This window comes from Salmo salar, chromosome 02 (assembly GCF_965601325.2).
Source record: "Salmo salar chromosome 02, fSalSal1, whole genome shotgun sequence".
In the NCBI taxonomy this organism is placed as follows: domain Eukaryota; kingdom Metazoa; phylum Chordata; class Actinopteri; order Salmoniformes; family Salmonidae; genus Salmo; species Salmo salar.
Window position 1 is genome coordinate 78,875,322 of NC_138292.1, and position 22,374 is coordinate 78,897,695.

Sequence of the window (22,374 nt, forward strand, 5' to 3'; positions counted from 1 at the left end):
GAGTTTGCCAAAAGGCACCTAAAGGATTCTCACACCATGAGAAACAAGATTCTCTGGTTTGGTGAAACCAAGATTGAACGCTTTGGCCTGAATGACAAGCGTCACGTCTGGAGGAAACCTGGCACCATCCCCACGGTGAAGCATTGTGGTGGCAGCATCATGCTGTGGGGATGTTTTTCAGCGGCAGGGACTGGCAGATTAGTCAGGATCTAGGGAAAGATGAACGGAGCAAAGTACAGAGAGATACTTGATGAAAACCTGCTCCAGAACGCTCAGGACCTCAGACTCTGCCGAAGGTTCACCTTCCAACAGGACAACGACTCTAAGCACACAGCCAAGACAACACAGGATTGGCTTCGGGACAAGTCTCTGAATGTCCTTGAGTGGCCCGACCAGAGCCAGGAATTAAACCCGATCGAACATCTCTGGAGAGACCAGATAATAGCTGTGCAGCGACGCTTCCCATCCAACCTGACAGAGCATGAGAGGATCTGCAGAGAAGAATGTGAGAAACTCCCCAAATACTGGTGTGCCAAGCCAGTAGCATCATCCCAAGAAGACTCAAGGCTGTAATCGCTGCCAAAGGTGCTTCAACAAAGTACTGAGTAAAGGGTCTGAATACTTATGTAAATGCGATATTTCTGTTATTTTTTATAACATTACCAGGTATTGTGGGGTATTGTGTGTAGATTGATGAGGGGGAGAAAACCTTTTTTAATACATGTTGGAATAAGGCTGTAACGTAACAAAATGTAGAAAAAGTCAAGGGGTCTGAATACTTTCCGAAGGCACGGTATGTGTTGTGGTGCCCAATGACAATGTTATGATCATAGAAATAGAATGACTAGAATGGTCCTGGACCCTCTGACCTTAGTAGTTTGACTGGTGAACTCATGGCTGCACATACAATGGCAAATCTGGTACTGTGATGTAAAATGTAATTTAGAAAGTTTATACTAGGACTATTTGCTTCCTATCTTATTTGGATGTACAAATGTTGATTACATAAAGTATGTTCTCACTGACTTTTCTGTCAAGATATCAGTTAAATCAGTCTCTGTCAGCCATTGAATAGCCTTGTATTGTCAGACATCGCACCGTAAACGGCTGGGGGCAAGGCTAGAAATTGACATAAATATTTAGTCAGTGTCTGATTTTTACATACTAGTCATTCTCTCCAATGGCAATCTACCAGCATTACCTTGAAAAAAGCAGAAGCTTAAATGCAGAGGATGGCTGAACTACATTGAATTCAATAAAAGTAAGGCTAAGCAACAACAAACTTACATCCAAAGCTCAGTCTGAGAATTTGGGTGGTTACATTTCTTCAACCTCATCCCTCAGCTGTTTTCAAAAAACAAACTGCTTTGTCGGGTGGCCACTATTGTTGTTCAAATTCCAGATTGCTCCTTTAATTAAAGTAAAATATTTTATGGTATGAAAAATCTATTTGCTGAGTAATAAGTCCACAGTCACAAAGGAAGTGTATGTAGGCCTACTTGTTTTTAATCAATGCTCAACATTTCACCATGAAAATCATATTTTATGGAACACAGGAAAATGATAAGACTTTGGTCTTGTTTATTCAGCAACTTCTTTTCCCTGTAAGAAGAAAGACAGAATATAATGGATCAGTAATAATAATGAACATGATAAATATACGGATAGACTTGGATAGAAAATAATGGATCAGTAATAATAATGAACATGATGAATATATGGATCATACATTTAATGCTCAGTGCTCAGCTTGAAATGTTCAATTTTGAAGTACCAACTTGAAATAATATTTTGAAATGTTCTTCTTAGAGATCTTAAATACAGTTGAGTGTAAAAGGTCAGTATTGACCTCTGAGAAGACTGAATCATAGGTGGTGTTGATGTGGTCATATCTGAACATGAGTCAGGTATAGGTTTAGCAGCAGTTCTGTACCTTTCCAGAGTCACGGGTCTTGGCTCTGAGCTTGTTGACCTGAGTCTCAGCGATGTCAGCACGCTCCTCAGCCTCCTCCAGCTCATGCTGAACCTTCCTGAACTTAGACATGTGCTGGTTTGCTGCTTCCTCCTGGGTGAGGAAAAGAGAGGGAGAGCAGAACATCAGCATTTATAGTTTGAAGCTTCAGGTAGCAAATTAAAACATTATTTTCAACAAAACACATATTGGCAGATTTAGGATAGCAATGTATACAGGGAGATAGATGATACAGCAGAGAAAGTGAGTGGCAGAATGGGATCAAACCGCTGCCTCCAGCACAACCACTAGACCAGCAAATTCATATTCAACCCCCTCTCCTTTAAGTTGGTAACACATAGGCATAGGGGACACTCAGAAATGTGTATAATTTCTTCAGCATTTACTTGCACTATCAATTGTCATTGTTGACTGGCGTGCTCTGGCAACACTTCAACTAAATCATATGGACATTACGTTTTGTAGAGAAAAACGCCATTTTCGAATGTATGCTTTCAGAGTCTGACTCACCGCTTCCTCAGAATGCCTCTTGTAGGCCTTCACTTTCATCTGCAGCTTATCGACCAGGTCCTGAAGCCTGCTAACGTTCTTCTTATCCTCCTCAGTCTGTGGGAGAAGAGCAAAAAATCAATGTCACAATAGTTTTATACACAAACCTGTCTGTGTTAGTGTCAAGTGTGTGAAGAAGGCACTTTCTCTTACCTGGTAAGTGAGCTCCTTGACTCTGCGCTCATACTTGCGGACTCCCTTTACCGCGTCTACACCTCTTCTCTGCTCTGCCTCGACCTCAGTCTCGAGCTCACGCACCTTTGTGGAAGAAATAAACGTAGGCGTTTGTTGGAGGTCATGAAATCAGACGTAACAAATCTTTGTAAAACAGAGGTATAGTCTTCTACCCAGTCAAGGAGGCACAATTGTTATCTGTTCCTATGTACTCGTTTAAAACATTTATTGAAGGGGTCTGTAATAATAACAACTTTTCATTATCTAGGTCAGTGGTTCTCAAAGTGGAATTTACCTTTCAATTTGTTTATGTATATTTCTAGCAAGAACAGATTAAACAGCCAGGGATCTTTGGAAAACGTTTAGAGGGTGCAATACATTACAATGTAATATTATTAATCCACAATTTATGTTATTAACTCTTAGATAAACAACGGGTCTGGGAGGCTCACAACTCAATTATTCTTGTATTAGTAATATGACTGTCGATGTTGTCATGCGTTTAGTGGTGTATGGTGCAGTACCAGTAAGGCGACTAGAGGCCGCCACTCGCATGTTTTAATGTTGTGACATTGCTTCCATTATGGAGCTCGCGCAATGGCAGTTGAGAGAAGTTCGCCAATTGAGCTAACAGAAAGTCAGAAGTACCGACATAAATACATTTTTATATCTTTATTTTGAAGGTAAGCGAGTGTAACATCACTATATTCAAGACGGTAATGTTTCTGGAGTATGTACATATGTTTGTTGAGATGTTATGTTGTGTTTTTAGGAATTTATGAACTTATTAACGACCGCTAGCCTACAAGCTAATTCAGCCATTAGCCCGCTAGCTGGTAGCCCCGCATAGCAACGCTAGCTTCCCTAGCAACGGCCGGTAAATGAGACATAACTATAGAGAGCGAAATTATTACTATAAGATTAATTCGATGAATGTATATTATATTTTGTGTTGATATTTATTGTGAATTATTATTATTATTATTATGAATGAAATGACAGATTAGAAGAAGTCTGCTGAGACAATTAAGCCTGAGTGAAGCAACTAGATGAATACATTTGAATTTATTTAAAGGTCTTGGACCAACTCCACTAAATAAGTGTACAATTATTATAATTTGTTTTGTTATGATCATAAATTCACTTTAATTTAAGCTTTAAAACTGCAACATTTTCTTTTTGCCCCAAGGCAAAATGTGTAGAATGACATGATATGACCTTTAAAACTGCAACATTTTCTCTCTGATGCAAAGAGGGGGGACTTAAAAATGTTATTTCCCTGGGCCCCGAGACTTGATTAGTCCAGTCATGCACTGCAGAAGTCATAGGAAATCTGCGTGGATGCTATTTTTTATCGCACTTTAAAGTAGGAGTTGTGTTCTGATATTATGAGGGGGTCCCTGATGAATTCGCTATCACAAAAGGGTGGTCCCCGATGCAAAGAAGTTTGGGAACCCCTGATTTAGGTGGGTTATTGCGAGAACAAGTCACTAAACAATGCTCCTGTGTATTTTTATATGATCAAATACATTTCCAGCAATCAGTCTTTTAATCCATCCTAATCCACCCTGCTGGTAACTCACCCTGGACTCCAGTTTCTGGAGCTGCTTCTTGCCTCCCTTCATGGCCAGATTCTCAGCCTCATCCAGGCGGTGCTGCAGGTCCTTGACTGTGACCTCCAGGTTCTTCTTCATCCTCTCCAGGTGAGAGCTGGTGTCCTGCTCCTTCTTCAGCTCCTCAGCCATCATGGCCGCCTGGAATAATAGTTTGTTTAATTTATGCACCAATCATAACGTCCCTCTCAGATCTTTGTTGTTCATAACCAGCCCAGCTACCATTGGCACTTGGGGACAAATCAAGTGGATGTAATTCAAGGACTCACGTCAGTGATTGCCTTCTTGGCCTTCTCCTCTGCATTCCTGGCCTCCTGGACGATGTCGTCCACCTCTCCCTGCACCTGCACCAGGTCAGTCTCCAGCTTCTTCTTGGTGTTCAGAAGGCTGGTGTTCTGAAGGAGGAAGATGATTTGTTGGACTCTGAAGAGAACTTGTAAGTCACAAGACTGAAATTATGAAAATCTAAGGCACTGTGAAATTCCAGGTGTGTTTAAAATGTATGCTTGGTTGAGTTTCATTTGAAATGGCTTTTGACCCATACTTGGGAGTGCAGCAGTCCAACACGCTCGCTGGCGTCTACCAGCTCAGTCTCAGCCACTTTGCGGCCTCTCTCTGTCTGCTCTAGAGCAACTCTCAGCTCCTCGATTTCAGCCACCATCAGACCGTTTCTGCGCTCCACCATGGCTGCCTGCTCCTTCATGTCTTCTGCGACACGGACGGCGTCATCAAGGTGCAATTGGGCATCCTGTGGTTCACAATGACATCCGTTCATTAGGACTTGTGGAAGTAGGGGTGATGTGATAGAAATGTTAATTGGTAAGAATTTCCCCAGTATCGCTACCTTTAGTACATAAACTACTCTATTAAAAACCTCTGTTGTATTATTTTCTATAGTTTTACAAACAAATTCCTCTCCATGTTCAGGTTTTTGAGCCTGATGTCCCAGTCCCTTTACCTTGAGCTGTCCCTGGACGTTCCTCAGCTGTTTCTGGGCCTCAGCGGCCTGCCTGTTGGAGTGGCTCAGCTGGATCTCCATCTCGTTCAGGTCTCCCTCCATCTTCTTCTTCACCCTCAGGGCATCATTCCTGCTCCTGACCTCAGAGTCCAGGGTGCTCTGCATGGAGTCAACCACCCTCTGGCTGTTCCTCTTGATCTGCTCCATCTCCTCGTCCTTCTCAGCGATCTTCCTGTCCACCTCACCCTTGATCTGGTTCAGCTCCAGCTGCACACGCAGAATCTTGGATTCCTCGTGCTCCAGTGTTCCCTGGACAAACAGAAGCAGTCAGGTCAATTGTGTTCAATACATTTAGGAATTAAATATATATGACTACAATAAACTCAAATACAGACAACATTTCACTGTAACTGGCATTTGCTAGTGTACCACTGCTTTTCCCATCAAACAGCTGTAGTTTGTACCTCAGCCTCCTCCAGAGCGGTCTGGATCTCAGACTTCTCTGTCTCCACGGTCTTCTTGGCCTTCTCCAGCTCATGGATGCTCTTGCCAGTCTCTCCGATCTGCTCAGTCAGGTCAGAGATCTCCTCTGCACACACACACACAGGAGCAGTTTACACTTGGGAGATTTTCAGTGGATATCACCAAAGCACTGAAGTTGACATTGAATCATAATATCAGTGAATTTATTAACAGCAATTAATATTGCTAATGAAACATGAGCCAAATAGAATTGCTGTCAAATGCTCACGTTGCAGGTTCTTGTTCTCTCTCTTCAGAGTCTCCAGATGATCCAGAGCCTCCTCGTAGGAGTTCTTCATCTTGAAGAGTTCAGTGCTCATAGAGCGAGCCTCCTTCTGAGCTCCTTCCAGCTCAGCCTGGCCCTCCTCATACTTCTGCTTCCACTCTGCCAGAACCTAGGGGAATCCATGGGATTTTCATCAGAAGTCATTGATGAAGAGTTTTAAATTATAAATATACTACAATTATACTACAGTAAATATCAGCCTATGGTGAGGTTTATTCATTTTCACCTTGTCAAAGTTTCTCTGCTTCTTGTCGAGGTTGGCGGCCAATGCGTTGGCTCTCTCAACGTCAATCATGAGGTCCTCCACCTCTCCCTGCAGCCTCTGCTTGGTCTTCTCCAGGGAGGCGCACTTGGAGTTGGTCGCCTCAATGGTCTCCTCGGCATCCTGCAGACGCTGGGCCAGCTTCTTCCTGTTGCACAACAGAGGGTGGTTTTGTGAAGTGAGAGATATGTTACAATACATATTGATGTAACATTTTCTCAGAGCCCCCTATCACTCTCACCATCCACACAATATCTGAGTTTTTTCTGTTGCGTGCGACTCACTTGGCCTCCTCCAGCTCCTCTGTGCGCTGGATAGCATCAGTTTCATACTTAGTCCTCCACTGAGCCACCTCACTGTTGGCCTTGGACATGCCGCGTTGCAGCTCTGCCTTTGCCTCCTGCTCCTCCTCAAACTGCTCCCTCAGGAGGTCACAGTCATGGCGGGCAGACTGGACACCGTGGGCCAGTGCGTTTTTAGCCTGTGAGAAAGAAAGACAAGGAGAGATGAGTGAGATAGTCAAACAAATGATGTGGACTTGTTTACGTGAAGCTGTGCGGTTTGTTGCTAACGTTACTTTGCTACCTGCCAAAATTACGGTTTTACTTTTTAATTACCATTTTGTAGTTACATTTTTTCCCTCGCTCGATTTTTTACATTCAACTTTTTCATCCCTGACGCTTTATCTGTACATGGTTCTACACTACCTCCACCAGCCGAAGCTAAGTAGTAACATTAACATTATGCCTTCTAATTGCAGTCGCTGTACTCATAATATACAGGAGAACGATCGCCTTATGGTGAGGATAGCCGTGCTGCAAGCCCAGCTTCAGACGCAATCGTTAGGCAAGGGTAATTTAAGTGTAGGAAAGGATGAAACAGCGTCTGTGCCACCAATAAGTACAGATAGTAATATAAATCCCCTCGCACAGTCCCCGCAGCCGGACAACTTTCTCATGGCTTCTGGAAGGAAATGCTGTAGGAATGCTCAACCGGTGTCGCTCATTCAGCCGACAGAAACTTTAAACCGGTTTTCCCCATTAAAATAAGCAACGAGTCGGAGTCGGAGGCCGAGCCTTCTCTGGTCTCTCCTCCACCCGTTACGGGGTCTGAGCCGCCGAAGCCTCCCACCATTAGCTCTGACAAATTGAAAACCCTAGTCATTGGCGACTCCATTACCCGCAGTATTAGACTTATAAAGAATCATCCAGCGATCATACACTGTTTACCAGGGGGCAGGGCTACCGACGTAAAAGCTAATCTGAAGATGGTGCTGGCTAAGGCTAAAACTGGCGAGTGTAGAGAGTATAGGGATATTGTTATCCACGTCGGCACCAACGATGTTAGGATGAAACAGTCAGAGGTCACGAAGCGCAACATAGCTTCAGGGTGTAAATTAGCTAGAAAGATGTGTCGGCATCGAGTAATTGTCTCTGGCCCCCTCCCAGTTAGGAGGAGTGATGAATCTCACAACTCAATCGCTGGTTGAAAACTTTTTTTCTGCCCCTCCCAAAAGATAGAATTTGTAGATAATTGGCCCTCTTTCTGGGACTCAACCACAAACAGGACCAAGCCTGGGCTGCTGAGGAGTGACGGATTCCATCCAAGCTGGAGGGGTGCTCTCATCTTATCTATGAACATAGCTCCACAATGAGATAGGGTGCAGGCCAGGCAGTAGGCTGTTAGTCAGCCTGTCAGCTTAGTAGAGTCTGCCTCTAGCACAGTCACTGTAGTCAGCTCAGCTATCCCCATTGAGACCGTGTCTGTGCCTCGATCAAGGTTGAGGGTGGTGTAGTCACCGTCTATGTAAAGATATGGCTCTAAACTCCATTTTGGGTCCCTTACCTTGACCTCCTCCTCAATCGCCCTCTTCAGCTCCTCCACCTGCTGGGTGAAGGCCTGTTTTCCTCTGGTCAGTTGAGACACGAGAGCTTCCTTCTCCTCCAGCTGGCGACCAAACTCACCTGCAGGGACAGAGGAACATCTTGTTAATAGGGTCACTGTTTTCTAAGATTGAAAATGTATTTTGAGGTATCGTAGGGCATTGTTAGTTTCTACTGTACTATTCATCACCTATGTGGATACAGCCCACAACATGTATTGTTTTCTACTAAATGAAAGCATTGGCTTGTTGTTCATTGTTGATGGTACCATTTTCTGTCAGGAGTCTGGCCCTCTGTCCGCTGATGTCGTTGACCTGGCGAACATTCTCATCATTCTTAGTCTTGAGCTCACTCAGCTGGTCCTCAAGAGTACGGCACATCTTCTCCAGATTGCCCTGTTAGTGAAACATGTTCCATCATTACTTTATATATGTGACTCCTGTCAACTTCAGTTCACTTGAATGGTAATGTAGTTGACCCTCCTCAACACTGCTTTACCAAAACATTACTACTCACCTTAGCCTTAGCGACAGCCTCCATGTTGCTGGAGAGGTCATCAATCTCCATCTTGTATTCGCTCTTCTCCTTCTCCAGCTTCTGCTTGACGCGCTGCAGGTTGTCGATCTGCTCCCCGAGCTCAGCCACACTGTCGGCCTGCTTCTTGCGCAGAGCGGCAGCTGTGGCCTCATGCTGCAGGGTGGACTCTTCAAGATCACGACGCAGCTTCTGGAACTCAGCCTCACGCTTCTTGTTCATCTCAATCTGAGCAGCAGTGGCGCCTCCGGCCTCCTCCAGCCTCTCGCTGATCTCCTCAAGTTCCCTTGAGAGATCGGCCCTCTGCTTCTCAACCTTAGCCCTGGCAGCACGCTCAGCCTCAATTTCCTCCTCCAGCTCCTCAATACGGGCCTAGAACAGGGGTAGGAGCAGGGGGGATGAACACTACAATACAGTTGAAACAATTGAACCTCACAAAATAAGTATAGTATGTATATTTTTCATAAATGTGTTTAATACAAAGCCAGTTACACTAATATATTCAGTAGACAGTGTCCCATGCAGGAGCCAAACCCTCAAAGGTAAGAAGTTAGACAGAGAACTCTAGATGGATATAAGCCATTTTAACATGGATATTGTCATTGAGGGCTGAGTGGGGATAGTAAGATGCACCAACAAGAAACACCATCTTCCAACCTACTAAGTCATCAGAAGCAACCTGGAAAACTGTCTGCTGCCAGAAAAAGTGTGCATTTGTTTAAAAGGAAATTATTAAAGTCTGCTTTTCTGTACTGGAGCTTATATCCTGTACTATACCTGGAGTTCCTTGATCTTCTTCTGCAGCTGAGCTCCCAGAGACTGTTCATCCTCAATCTTGCTGAGGAGCTGAGTGGTCTCAAACTCCTTCCTAAGAAACACAAACACGTTGATTGCAGAGTTGGTTTTGCTTTGATAGTGAAATGGCAGAGGATCATACCATTCACTTTGCTTTTAAGAATCACATGCACATGCTAATTCATAATTACAATAATTAGTCAAGAACAACCATTATAGCAGGTAATACTGTGGTCATTTGTTTGTGTTTACTTCTTGATTTTCTCATCAGCTTGCTGCTTGTCATTCTCCAGGTCCATTATGGACTCCTGGGCCAGTTTCAGATCTCCCTCCAGCTTTCTCTTGGCTCTCTCAAGGTCCATACGGAGCTTCTTCTCTTGCTCCAGGGAACCCTCAAGCTAGATGATAAAAACACATATATTGTTAAAATCTAAACAACTGAAGATAATATCATCTTACATGCTATCATGGCCAAAATGTCCAACTCCACTCACGTCGTCCACTTGCTGTTCCAGCTTGGTCTTGGCCTTGGTCAGAGTGTTGACTTTGTCCTCCTCTGCCTGCAGGTCATCCAGTGTCTGCTGGTGGGCCTCTTGGAGGGCTTTCTTCTCCTTGGTCAGCTTGGCAACACTCTCATCCATAGACGCCATCTCCTCTGTCAGGTTTTTAACCTGTAAATGGTCACAACATAATTATACTTCACCATAAAGGGGCTATTTAGTTTGTTATATATTACATTCAATTAATTTAGATTAGAAATGCCTCAACAATTACTGTACTATATATTCAACACTAGATGTCAGTGTTCACCATGCCAGTGTACTGAATGGAAGTCATAAATGAGGGGGAGCAGAACATGCAATGAATGTTGGGAGTACCCCACAACTGAAATTCTACTATTGTACAACGTGAATTCCATATCTGTTAAGGTATGTTTTGAGTTGATTAGTGTTTGGATTATTGTTTGGTTAGACTGTCTATGGTAAGACACAAGACCTTGTTTTCAGTGGCGTGCTTCTCCTTCTCCACTTTGGCCAGGGTGAGCTCCAGGTCATCAATGTCCTTCTTCAGCTCAGAGCACTCATCCTCCAGCTTCCTCTTCTTGGCAGTCAACTCAGCATTGATCTCCTCCTCATCCTCCAGCCTCTCGGTCGTCTCTTTGAGTTTGGCCTCCAGCTGGATCTTGCTCTTGATGAGCCCCTCACACCTTTCCTCAGCATCGTTCAGACTCTCTCCTTCCTGGTTTCACAAAAGGAGTAAACTGATTTGTGTATCAAAATATACATTTTACTCAAAGAGGTCAGAGCAAATCAATAGAAATTCATGAGATATATAACATGGGCAATAAAAATGTGTGTTCATATGTATTTGTTTTAACGTGTATGTACATTTGCCCGTAATCATTGTTGTTTTTTCACTCACAGACGCGACTTGGAGCGCCAGGTCGTTCTTCTCCTGCGTCAGGGCCACCAACTTCTCCTCCATTTGCTTCTTTGTGGACAGAGCCTTGGCCAGGTCTGCTGTCATCTTATCATAGTTCTCCTTCATGTTGGCCAGCTCCTTCTCAGTCTCAGCGCTCTGCAGCAGGGGCTTGATCTTGAAGTACAACTTCATCCATGGCCAGGTTTTCACATTCATGAATGAGCGGATGTTGTACTGGATGGAGTAAATTGATTCTCTGGTTGACAGAAAGGATAGAGTGGCATGGTGAGTGACATGCTTGAAGCTACATTCTGTGATTAGATGAACAACAAAACAGAACCACCTGCCACTGTTTGTTTACAGCTGAGGAATGGGGCTAGGGAAATGTAACCCCCCTTAAATTCATAGACAGCTCTCTAGATGCAAGGACTGACAGGTCGTGCGTGCTAAGATCATGAGGCATTTTATATTCTTCAAGAATAAATGGGTAAATACCACACATTTAAATGACAATTGAACAGCCAAATCCCAAACTGCAACTATAATGCTAGAATCCTTAGTTGCTACATCCATTTCTGGACTATATGAATTAACCCAAAAGCTTTAGTTGACCATTATAAGACGTACTTTCTCATTCTGAACAGCTCACAGCATATACAGTATTTAATCTTAATGCATTAGATACAGCTGGTTGACAGAAAGCTTTGCCAAGATGTCTACTATTCCTCACCTCCTCTCCATCATCTTGCTAAACTCTCTCCTCATGAGGAATCCACGGCTGAGAGCCTGGACCATGCCGACCAGAGTGGCCAGCTTCTCATCTCTCATCTCCTCCAGGACACCCAGCAGACCGGCTTTGAAGAACACCTGAGACACAGGTTAACATGGTAAATGGAACCACAGATGGTGACAGATAGAAATGTTGGAATCAAAAGAGGGGAACAACACCACTAGATTGATTTAAACAACATTAACTTTGATATGGTTACAAACAAACCATGGGATAGGTTGTTTCTAAATTTTTTGTTATTCTACAGTAGATTAATAATCTACACAGATACAGATAACTGAAGCCATACCACTCTAACACAATGTACATGATAATGAGTTTAGTTTCTCTTCTATACTTGTGATGTATGACTTTGGAGAAAGAAACACCACCATGTTTTTCCATCTTTTCCATGAGTTAAACGAAGAAGAAAGAACAAAAGGATGGATAGATCACCTGGAGAGATTTTATATGGTACTGGTTTAAATTATCATTCAAGTTGTGTTTTGTTGTCAGCTTTGCTGGGTGTATTTGACTGACCTTGGTGTGTCCAAACTTGTAATCCTCGTGATTCACATCAATGGACCCAAGCAGCTTCTCAGAAGCCTTCTTGTTGTCCATGAACTGGCCCTCAGGGATGACACTGGCGTTCAGTACTTTGTACCTGAATGAGGAGACATTTTTAACATGTCAAGTTGTAATATGTTGGTTATATTTCATTAAAGGTCAGCCAATTCAGGTGCTGGGAAAACCCTTGGAGCAGATATTTTCTGTGGTGTGTGCATGTGTGTGTGCGTGTGCGTGCTTGCGCGTGTGTACCTCTGTTTGAAGTCAGCATAGATGATTCTGCTGGGGAAGCCCTTTCTGCAGATCCTGATACCCTCCAGTACACCATTACACCTGAGCTGGTGGATAACCAGGAAGTTCTCCATCAGACCTTGTAAAACAAAACAAGTCTCTTTTAATACTCATAAACAGGTTAAAGATTGGGATTGTTAAGGTTACTGATACTGTACTGATAAGATTACATATTTAACTCAATATTTCTTGTACCTGGAGTCTTTGACTCGTTGGGGATCAGGCAGCGCACAAAGTGAGGATGAGTGCTCCTCAAGTTGGTCATCAGCTTATGTAAGTTCTCCTGTAAGAGGGTTACAAACCATTTTCTCAGACATACTGTAGTTTATGATAATTGCACCTTTTGAAGGACTGAATATACACATTTCAAAAGCTCACCCTGAACTGGGAGGACACAGTCTGCATGGAACCACCCTTCTTCTTGCCTCCTTTCTTTGCTTTATCTGTTAAAATGGGGAAAAGTAAAAGATAACTAGAAAAGTACATTTCCTAGAGTGGGTGGAATAAATAGAATAATAATAATAAGAGTATGTAAGAAATCTAGAGTGGACTTGTCTTCAGCAAGCACACTAATTATAAACCAGAGAATCTCTGGTTAACTTCACACTTATCTACAGGCAAATGCTGCCAATGAGATTGTTTAAAATAACACCTATTGTTTTATTAAATTAACCGAGTGTATGAGTAAATCAACCCAGTGATAAACCCTGAGAAATTGTGATACATTAAAGAACATTTGAGTCTGAATTGTAACTATTATTTAGTTAAATATTGTGACTTGATACTAGTCTTACCCTCAGGAGGGGGAGGAGGATACAGGGCAGCCAAGATTTTGACTGAGGACTTCTGGTACAGCTGACAAACTGAGTCGTTCAGGGGATCCTTGTTCTTCTCCAGCCACCCAGTGATGTTGTAGTCCACAGTACCGGCGTAATGCACCAGGGAGAAGTGGGCCTCTGCCTTGCCTTTGGCAGGCTTGGGCTTCTCAAACGCATTTGTTTTGCCAAGATGCTGGGCGTACAGCTTGTCCTTGAAGGTAGTGTCTGAAGACTTGGGGAACATGCACTCCTCTTCAAGGATGGAGAAGATGCCCAATGGCTTTACGAAAAGAGATGTATATCAAATTAGTGATATTTACATTTAGTTAACATGCTATTATAGGATTATATTCATTTAGGGACACATAATAGGAAACCTATTGAGTTCTCAACAGTCAGTGGCATATATTAATGGGTGCCAAGGGAAGCGAGGCTTCCCAAAGAAATGGACATAATATAATGTATCTTTCGTCTCACTTAGCAAGAGGCTGAATGTCTCTCACCAGTAAAGCCTCAGAGTGAGCAAAACTGCACCCCTCTGTCTCTGTATGTGTAGCCCTTCTATCTGATGCTGTCTGGTCAAAAAGAGTATGATATTGTAGCATTGAATGCAAAAGAAGCCAGAGAGCATTTGGCCTCCCTTTATATATATATTTTTTATACAAAAACAGCAAATCAGAGTTGAGCTAAACTGAGTGAGCTAATCTGTGAATGGTTCTGGTGCACCAAAAAATTTGTCAAGGAAAGACAGTTTGGATTTGGCTTCACACCAAATCAAGCCAAACGTCATTGACAGAAAGAAAAACTTCAATTGTTGCATCTCATTGTGTTGTTGTCCTCTGGAGGGTAGCTAGCTAGCTAAAATTGTCCCTTTCCTAAATTAGCCATGGATGGAGATAGGGAGTTTTACTTAATTCTACGTACTGGCCAATGATTCTAACACCAATTCTGATACAACTATAAAATTAATACATTGTGCTTTGGCCAGAGAGTAAGGAAGTTCAATATGTAGCTAGATGTAGAAGGATAATGTTGACTACCTAATCGTTGCCCAGGAAAGGAAGTTAGAATAGCGAGCAAGTATTTTAGCCAGGTAGCTTAGAACAATTGTTTTTTAAGCTTTTAAGTTTCTGCAACATGAAAGAGAGGAGGGTGGCATTGGCGTTTCTCTGCAAGTAGGGTGAGTAAACATGTTTTTTCTACTTACTCACACAAACATTAGTAACATGGACAAACACATTTAGCTTAGGTTGATTGGACTAAAATCGTTTTTGGAATCTTTTCATTTTCACTGTATTAGACTAAGCATAGGTTATTTGATAATGTTGAAATTGAAATGGTGCTGGAATATTGGAGGGAGGCAGCTACTGTTTTCGATGCGACTTGCGGTAAATCTCTGTGTTTCTAAATCAATAGATGTTTAGTGGTCCGAAAATGGCAGAAAGATGTACTTGACTGACCATGCTATTGGTCATGTAACTGTTTGTTACATGCATTATGGACTCCACGAGACAGATGTTGCTCTCCGGTTTTGTGATGAAACAAAGGTGTTGTTGAATTTATTCTACCACTGTGTCTTCTTACTGTCTCGGCCTTAGGCCTGTATATATTTTACCCATATATAACTAAGCAAGTCAGTTAAGAACAAATTCTTATTTTTCAATGACAGCCTAGGAACAGTGGGTTAACTGCCTTGTTCAGGGGCAGAACAGCAGCTTTTCGCCTTTTCAGCTCGGGGATTCGATCTTGCAACCTTTCGGTTACTAGTCCAACACTCTAACCACTACGCTACCTGCCGCCCCATATCTCATTGTCAAAGCACATAAACTAACAGGTTATAGAGCAAACAACGTAATTATCACAACACAGGTTGTAATATGGATTTTTTTTACTCGATTGGCATCCCCAGTGGATTTAATACTGTATATGTTGTACCACTGTGATAATATAATCACAAAGCACTCCGTATGAGCTATGCTGTTATGGTCCATTATAATCCCCATAGACAGCTTACCTTCTCAATAAGCTCAATGCAGGCAGCCAAGTCCATGCCGAAGTCAATGAAGGCCCAGACGATTCCCTCCTTCTTGTACTCCTCTTGCTCCAGGACGAACATGGTGTGGTTGAAAAACTGTTGCAGTTTCTCATTGGTGAAGTTGATGCACAGCTGCTCCATGCTGTTGTACTGTTGATGGAGTTTTAAAAGGGATCATTTCATCATACAAGGCTGTAATCCATCTCAGTCACAACTAATTGTCTTGTTCTGGTCTCATACTCACATCAAAGATCTCAAACCCGGCAATGTCAAGCACACCGATATAGAACTGCCTTGGATTCTTGGTGTCCAACATCTCATTGATACGGATGACCATCCACAAGAACATCCTCTCATAGATGGACTTGGCCAGAGCACTGACTGAGTTATTAACCTGCAATGATAATACCTCAAATTAATATGTGAGATATTGACCATGTCTAGTGATAAGGTGATACAAGCTTGGGAAAAACAAAAGCAATGCACTCGCCCCAACAATAATTCCAGTGCTCAGAAATGGTAGATTCTGTGTTTGGCCGCCTTACCTGAGGCACAGTCTGTCCCTTGGTCACATACTCGTTGCCGACCTTCACTCTGGGGTAGCACAGGGCCTTCAACATCTCAGCTGAGTTCAGGCCCAGCAGGTAGGCGATTTTATCAGCCACTGGAGAGAGAACCAACAACAACAGACTCAGGGACACAAGATCACTTGTTTCTGATTTCACACTAACAAAATAGTTTGGTTAACTTCTTTGTGGGCTAGGTTTTGATTCACCCACATTTTGGAGGTTGGAATTTGTTCTCCAAAAATGATCTCCTGCCTGACTTTCATGTGGCACTGTCTGTCTTAGGTGTTCTATTTCTATGTTGGGGAATGGGACTAATGTTCTACATATTATATATCTATGAGTGGAACTCACCCTCTGTGCCGTCTGGCTCGGCCTGCTCCTCACGCTGCTTCTGCTTGAATTTCAAGTTTCCATGGTGCAGTACAGCTCCTGTCAGCTTGTAGATGCCAACCTTCTCATCATTAGAGAAACCCAGGATTGTAATGGCATCCTGGCATTAAAGAGGAAGTACAACAGTGATGAACTGAACTGTAGTTTGGTCAGTTACACTACAGTTCTGTGCTGCTCACTGCAGAACAAATGGGATGGATAGATTTGACTGGCTTCTCTATTCCACATGATAACGTTTGGGCAACACATTAGTAGATGGCAGCACAAAATTAGTTTTACACAGTTCCACAGGGCACTTAGTGGTGCTCTCTTGTGGAAGGCACAGAGATTTCCTTGAGGCACATGCCTAACTAACACAAGGCATTTAGAATCAAACAAAAACATACATGAAAATTCCCAGCTGCCACCAAGTTGGAATTTCACAGTACATTCAGTGTGTATGGTGGTCCTATCCATTCCATATCTAGAGTTTGGTTAACCCTTTGTTTGACTCACATCTGTGGCATCCAGCTCTTCATTGTCATTGATGCTGGCCACAGTGATCTGACCCTGGCTGCACATGGGGAAGTCGTAGGGGTTGGTGGTGATGAGCGCCATTTCTGTGGACAACAGAGAACAGCTTGTCAGTTAAATGTCTTAGAATTCTGCTGTCCTACCTTTACAGTATCTCTCCCTCCTTTACTCAGTAGATGGACTCAAGGATACATGTAGTATATAATAAATAGGGGCCACAGTGTCTCCTGACCCCTCCTGTCTCAGCCCCAGTATTTATGCTGCAGTAGTTTATGTGTCGGGGGGCTAGGGTCAGTCTGTCACATCTGGAGTATTTCTCTTGTCTTTTCCGGTGTCCTGTGTGAATTTAAATATGCTCTCTCTAATTCTCTCTTTTTCTTTCTTGCTTTATCTCTCTCGGAGGACCTGAGCCCTAGGACCATGCCTCAGGACTACCTGGCTTGATGACTCCTTGCTGTCCCCAGTTCACCTGGCCGTGCTGCTGCTCCAGTTCCAACAGTTCTGCCTGCAGCTATGGAACCCTGACCTGTTCACCGGACGTGCTACCTGTCCCAGACCTGTTGTCCCAGACCTGCTGGAACCCTGACCTATTCACCGGATGTGCTACCTGTCCCAGACCTGCTGTTTTCAACTCTCTAGAGACAGAACTAGCGGTAGAGATACTCTCAAAGATCGGCTATGAAAAAGCCAACTGACACTTACTCTTGTGTTACTGACTTGTTGCACCCTCGACAACTACTATGATTATTATTATTTGACAATGCTGGTCATTTATGAACATTTGAACATCTAGCCCATGTGCTGTTATAATCTCCACCCGGCACAGCCAGAAGAGGACTGGCCACCCCTCATAGCCTGGTTCCTCTCTAGGTTTCTTCCTAGGTTTTGGCCTTTCTAGGGAGTTTTTCCTAGCCACCGTGCTTTTACACCTGCATTGCTTGCTGTTTGGGGTTTTAGGCTGGGTTTCTGTACAGCACTTTGTGATATCAGCTGATGTAAGAAGGGCTATATAAATAAATTTGATTTGAAATAGCATCAAAAGAGGAGACTGAGACTTGTGGACTATTTCCCAGAGACCTTCCAAATGTCTAGATGCCTTGTTACCTTGGATGTAATCATTGTAATAGTATTATTAGTGTGTACTATGAATATTTTTAACAAGTTTCACAGATGGGGGTGGGAAAGAGTTCCTCTGAACCTCTACTTTGTCGTACCAACTAGCTCAGGTTTGTGGCCTGTCATCATCTGGAAGAAGATGTGGTAGCCTCTCTCATCGGGCAGTTGGAAGGACACTCTGGACTTCTCCAGCAGGTCTGAGGGTGAGTGGAGAGAGAGAGAGAGAGAGAGAGAGAGAGAGAGAGCGTGAACGACACAAAGAGAGAGAGAGAGGAAAAAGGAGAGAGATCGAGAGAACAAGAGCGAGAACATGAGATACATTTAAATTGAATGATCTCCCCCCAAAATTCTGTGTGCATTTAGGAAAGCATTGAGAAACAATCAAAACTAACTCACAGGTTTCAATATCAGCTTTAGCCAGTTTACCACCTTGGAAGTGAATCCTGATGAATTTACCCTATATCAGAGCATGGGGGTTAGAAATAGGCCAACAAATCTAACATTTTACTTTGATAGACCCCTTTAAATGTTACAGTTTGTTGGACAGATGTTGGATCTATTGATACAGATATAGGAGCTTGATGTAGGATCCAGTTTTCTACAGCAGGAAAATAATCCTGCAGCAACAGGAAATGTGAATTATGATGAAATTTTAAAGATGAAAATTACAATTTTAGAACTTCGAATACACTACAAGTTCGAATTTTCAGCAACAAATCAGTGATCAAAATAAAATTGTAAATCTGTATAACGAAAGGGGACTACTGAATAACATTTTTCCAATATAAGGTCATTTCCACAGTATGCCCTTCATACTTACAAAGCGAGACGAGTTGTCGTTCCTCACTGTCTTGGCATTACCGTAAGACTCCAGCAGAGGGTTAGCTGCAATGATCTGATCCTCAAGAGACCCCTGATTGAGACAAACACAAGTTACTCAAAAACTGGTAACATTGTCAAGTTAGTTTTTCTCAATTGCTTGAAAGAGGATTCACCACTGGAAAACAAGTTTACACAGCCAACCAAACTGAAATGTGTTAAAAAGACAAACATAAGAACAACCTACCTGCATTTTGCCAGGTTCTGCTTCCTTCTTGGCACCAGACACTGCAATGGTGGCAAAGTACTGGATGACACGCTTGGTGTTGACAGTCTTTCCTGCACCGGATTCTCCACTGGTTTATATGACAGAGAAAGAGGGGTTTTAGTTACATGTCCGAGTGTCAAATTGGCTTTCACTAAGAAATAGCATAGAAAAATACACTGTTAACCTGTGTTCTGACATAAGTCTTTAACAAATACTACTTCTCATCGACTCGTTATTACACATAGCCTAATGCTCTAATCCATTCATATTGTCATGTATATCATCACACCAATTGACCCAACTTATTACAATAGAAACACTTTCTCAAGTGACATTTTAGTAAACAACTTACGTAATCAGGACGGACTGGTTCTCCTTATCTGGAACCAGAAAACACATTGCCTATCATACTCAAAACACATGGGGACATTATTTAATTCATAGCATCATCATCAATTTCAATTTGGAACATTTTCCATTCAAGGGTAGTGAAATCACATATTCCCAGCAAACTGTTATTACCTAGACTAGAAAACAGGAGATACCTTTCTGATGCATAATTGAATTTCCATTGATGCCCATCCATCCATCTATGAGCACTTAATGGACATCTATCCAACCAACCAACCATCCATCCCTCCGACCATCCATCCAACCATCCATTCCTCCATCCAACCATCCATTCCTCCATCCATGACAGCTCGTACCAATCATCATGAACTGAAAGGCGTTGTCAGAGACGGAGAAGATATGGGGTGGAGCCTCCATCCTCTTCTTCCCTCTGTAGGCGTTGACAACCTCTGCGTCGTACACAGGGAGCCACTTGTAGGGGTTCACCGTGGCACAGAAGAGCCCAGAGTAGGTCTGGATGAAAGCATAATTACATTTGTGGATTAGTAAAGTCAGATGTTCTTTTACCTGGATTTATGTAAGGATGTGGGTGTACTTTGGTATACTGATGTGGGTCGACTGTATTGATTTGTTTTGGTTTCTACCATTCATTTATGTGTGTATTTATTTTGTTCATGTATGTGAGTGTTTGTATGTGCAGGTTTCTTACATAGATCATCCATGCTGCATAACGCTCTTTGAGGTTATACAACACAGAGGCTTCATTCAGGTATGTCATCATGGCCATGTCCTCAATCTTGTCGTACTTAGGGGGGTTCATCTCGAAGATGTCTGCATCTTTGAACTCTTTTCCTTCCTGAAATAGTCAGGAATATAGATTACACACAGATAACGGCCCAGTACATCACTGGGGCCAAGCTTCCTGCCATCCAGGACCTATATAATAGGTGGTGTCAGAGGAAAGCCCAAACAATTGACTCCAATCTCCCAAGTCATTGACTGTTTTCTCTACTACCGCACGGCATGCGGTACCGGAGTGCCAAGTCAAGGACCAAAAGGCTCCTTAACCGTTTCTACCCCCAAGCCATAAGACTACTGAACAATTAATCAAATGGCCACCGGACTATTTAAATTGCACCCCCCCCCCCCTCCCCATTTGTTTTGTACACTGCTGCTACTCGCTGTTTATTATCTATGCAAAGTCACTTCACCCCTACCTACATGTACAAATTACCTTGACTAACCTGTACTCCCACACATTGACTCGTTACCAGTACCCCCTGTATATAGCCTTGTTATTGTTATTTTATTGTGTTACTTTTTATTATTTGTTTTACTTTAGTTTAGTTGGGAAATATTTTCTTATCTCTTCTTGAACTGCGCTGTTGGTTAAGGGCTTGTAAGTAAGCATTTCACGCTAAGGTCAACACTTGTTGTATTCGGCGCATGTGACAAATAAAGTTAGATTTGATTTGATCAAAGTGGACATGACTGAATGCTTTTTGCTCATTAATATTACAGTTCAATCCAACATTTAATCCAACTACTTAGTTATCACCCACTGACACATACATGGTGATTCTTGACTTGTCAATATCAAAAGTTCCATGGCAATTTTAAATAGCAGCTTTAAACATGATGTGTTTGAAGGTTATATTCTGCTTACAAAAACAAATACATGTTCAATCTATCTGTTGTTACTGATTACATATTGTCTATTGAAATGTTTTTCATCATTTTGATGATTTTTCATGAAACAGAGTAATTACACGAACTTGAACTTGAATACTTTTCAGATCAGGCTTACCTCCTTAGTGCCGTCAGGTTTCGTGACTGTTACAGTACACTTCCCGTCGGCCCTGGCAGTGACCAGACCCTTAAGGTACAGCTCTGCCTTGTCTGTCACATAGCAGGAGTTCTTTGAATCAAAGGGTGCGGTTTGTGCCTCAATCCTTTCCCTCTCAGGCTTACGGAGGTATATGGCAGCCTTGCCGTAGATTTGCATCTCAGCGTCCGTACTCATGGTGACGGATAACTAGGAAAGAGATGAAACAAGAAACATGATTGACTCTGTGGTGCTTCCTCCCCAGTCAACAGAGTTAGGTGAGTGGTATCTCTCAGAATATTCTCACTTTTTATGTGAAGTCTCAAACCATGTCTCACCTTCTTTTTCCCCTCCTACAGATGAATGTGTACTTCTTGGAGGACCCTGTGAAACATGAGAGTGTTGTGAAAACGCAAAAGTCAAAAGCCTTATCATTTTAACCCCAGAATGTCTAAAAAAAACATTTAAGTAAATAATTAAAGCCATGTCAATTTAAACTACAGGTCCAACTGCTAACTTTCATTTTCCTAATAGCATCTCACTTTTCTACTGAAATAAATACCCCTGAAAACCCAGTTGCATTCTAGACTACTCCCTTAATTTACAAACAGGTGCTGGAGCACCACTTTAGACCATAAAAGGAAGTTACAGATTTGAAGTAATGCACGTTTAAAGAAAACCAATGGCACTTGATTGCATATTGTCAAATCTTACAAGAGACATGCAGCACTCAATTTAAACAGTGCAGTTAGCTACTGCCTCAGTTGCTGAGTAAAGATGAGACAAATATACAAATCTAAGGAGGTGGAGAGGTCTTACCACAGAGGAAGAAGGTATCTGACTTATGGATGCTGGGGCCTCAGCCTCCTTATATCTGGTTGGAAGTGCCAACCAGGCAAAAGTTAATTATGGACCACTCTGGGAAAGGAAATGAATTGGATGAGAGACCTCTGTGTATCTGTCTCACTAGCACCTCCCACTTCCAGGAGCACCACACTCCCATGACATTATTTTTTAATGTCATATTTGTCTCTGAATTGAATTTAGCTGAATTTATGTAAATGAGAGATGTC

At 42.6% G+C, this 22,374-nt stretch overlaps 1 protein-coding gene across 1 annotated transcript; it reads right to left on the reverse strand.

The window, feature by feature from the left end:
* Positions 1-1,484: 1,484 nt before the first annotated feature.
* LOC106593387 (myosin heavy chain, fast skeletal muscle) lies at positions 1,485-21,685 on the reverse strand. The gene is made up of 40 exons (XM_045710212.2): positions 21,640-21,685; positions 21,284-21,511; positions 20,186-20,332; positions 19,833-19,989; positions 19,478-19,505; positions 19,105-19,213; positions 18,859-18,951; positions 18,435-18,495; positions 18,137-18,235; positions 16,905-17,008; positions 16,371-16,509; positions 15,996-16,114; positions 15,695-15,844; positions 15,430-15,600; positions 13,392-13,695; positions 12,976-13,040; positions 12,793-12,880; positions 12,559-12,676; positions 12,280-12,403; positions 11,701-11,837; positions 10,971-11,226; positions 10,545-10,787; positions 10,043-10,219; positions 9,801-9,946; positions 9,531-9,621; positions 8,736-9,125; positions 8,488-8,614; positions 8,182-8,300; positions 6,621-6,817; positions 6,301-6,484; positions 6,018-6,183; positions 5,731-5,855; positions 5,267-5,575; positions 4,853-5,056; positions 4,578-4,703; positions 4,279-4,449; positions 2,675-2,779; positions 2,483-2,578; positions 1,934-2,065; positions 1,485-1,602 (listed from the first exon to the last, which is right to left on the reverse strand). The coding sequence occupies exons 2-40, from the start codon at positions 21,497-21,499 to the stop codon at positions 1,582-1,584; spliced, it is 5,814 nt and encodes a 1,937-aa protein (XP_045566168.1). The 5' UTR covers positions 21,500-21,511; positions 21,640-21,685; the 3' UTR covers positions 1,485-1,581.
* Positions 21,686-22,374: the final 689 nt, after the last annotated feature.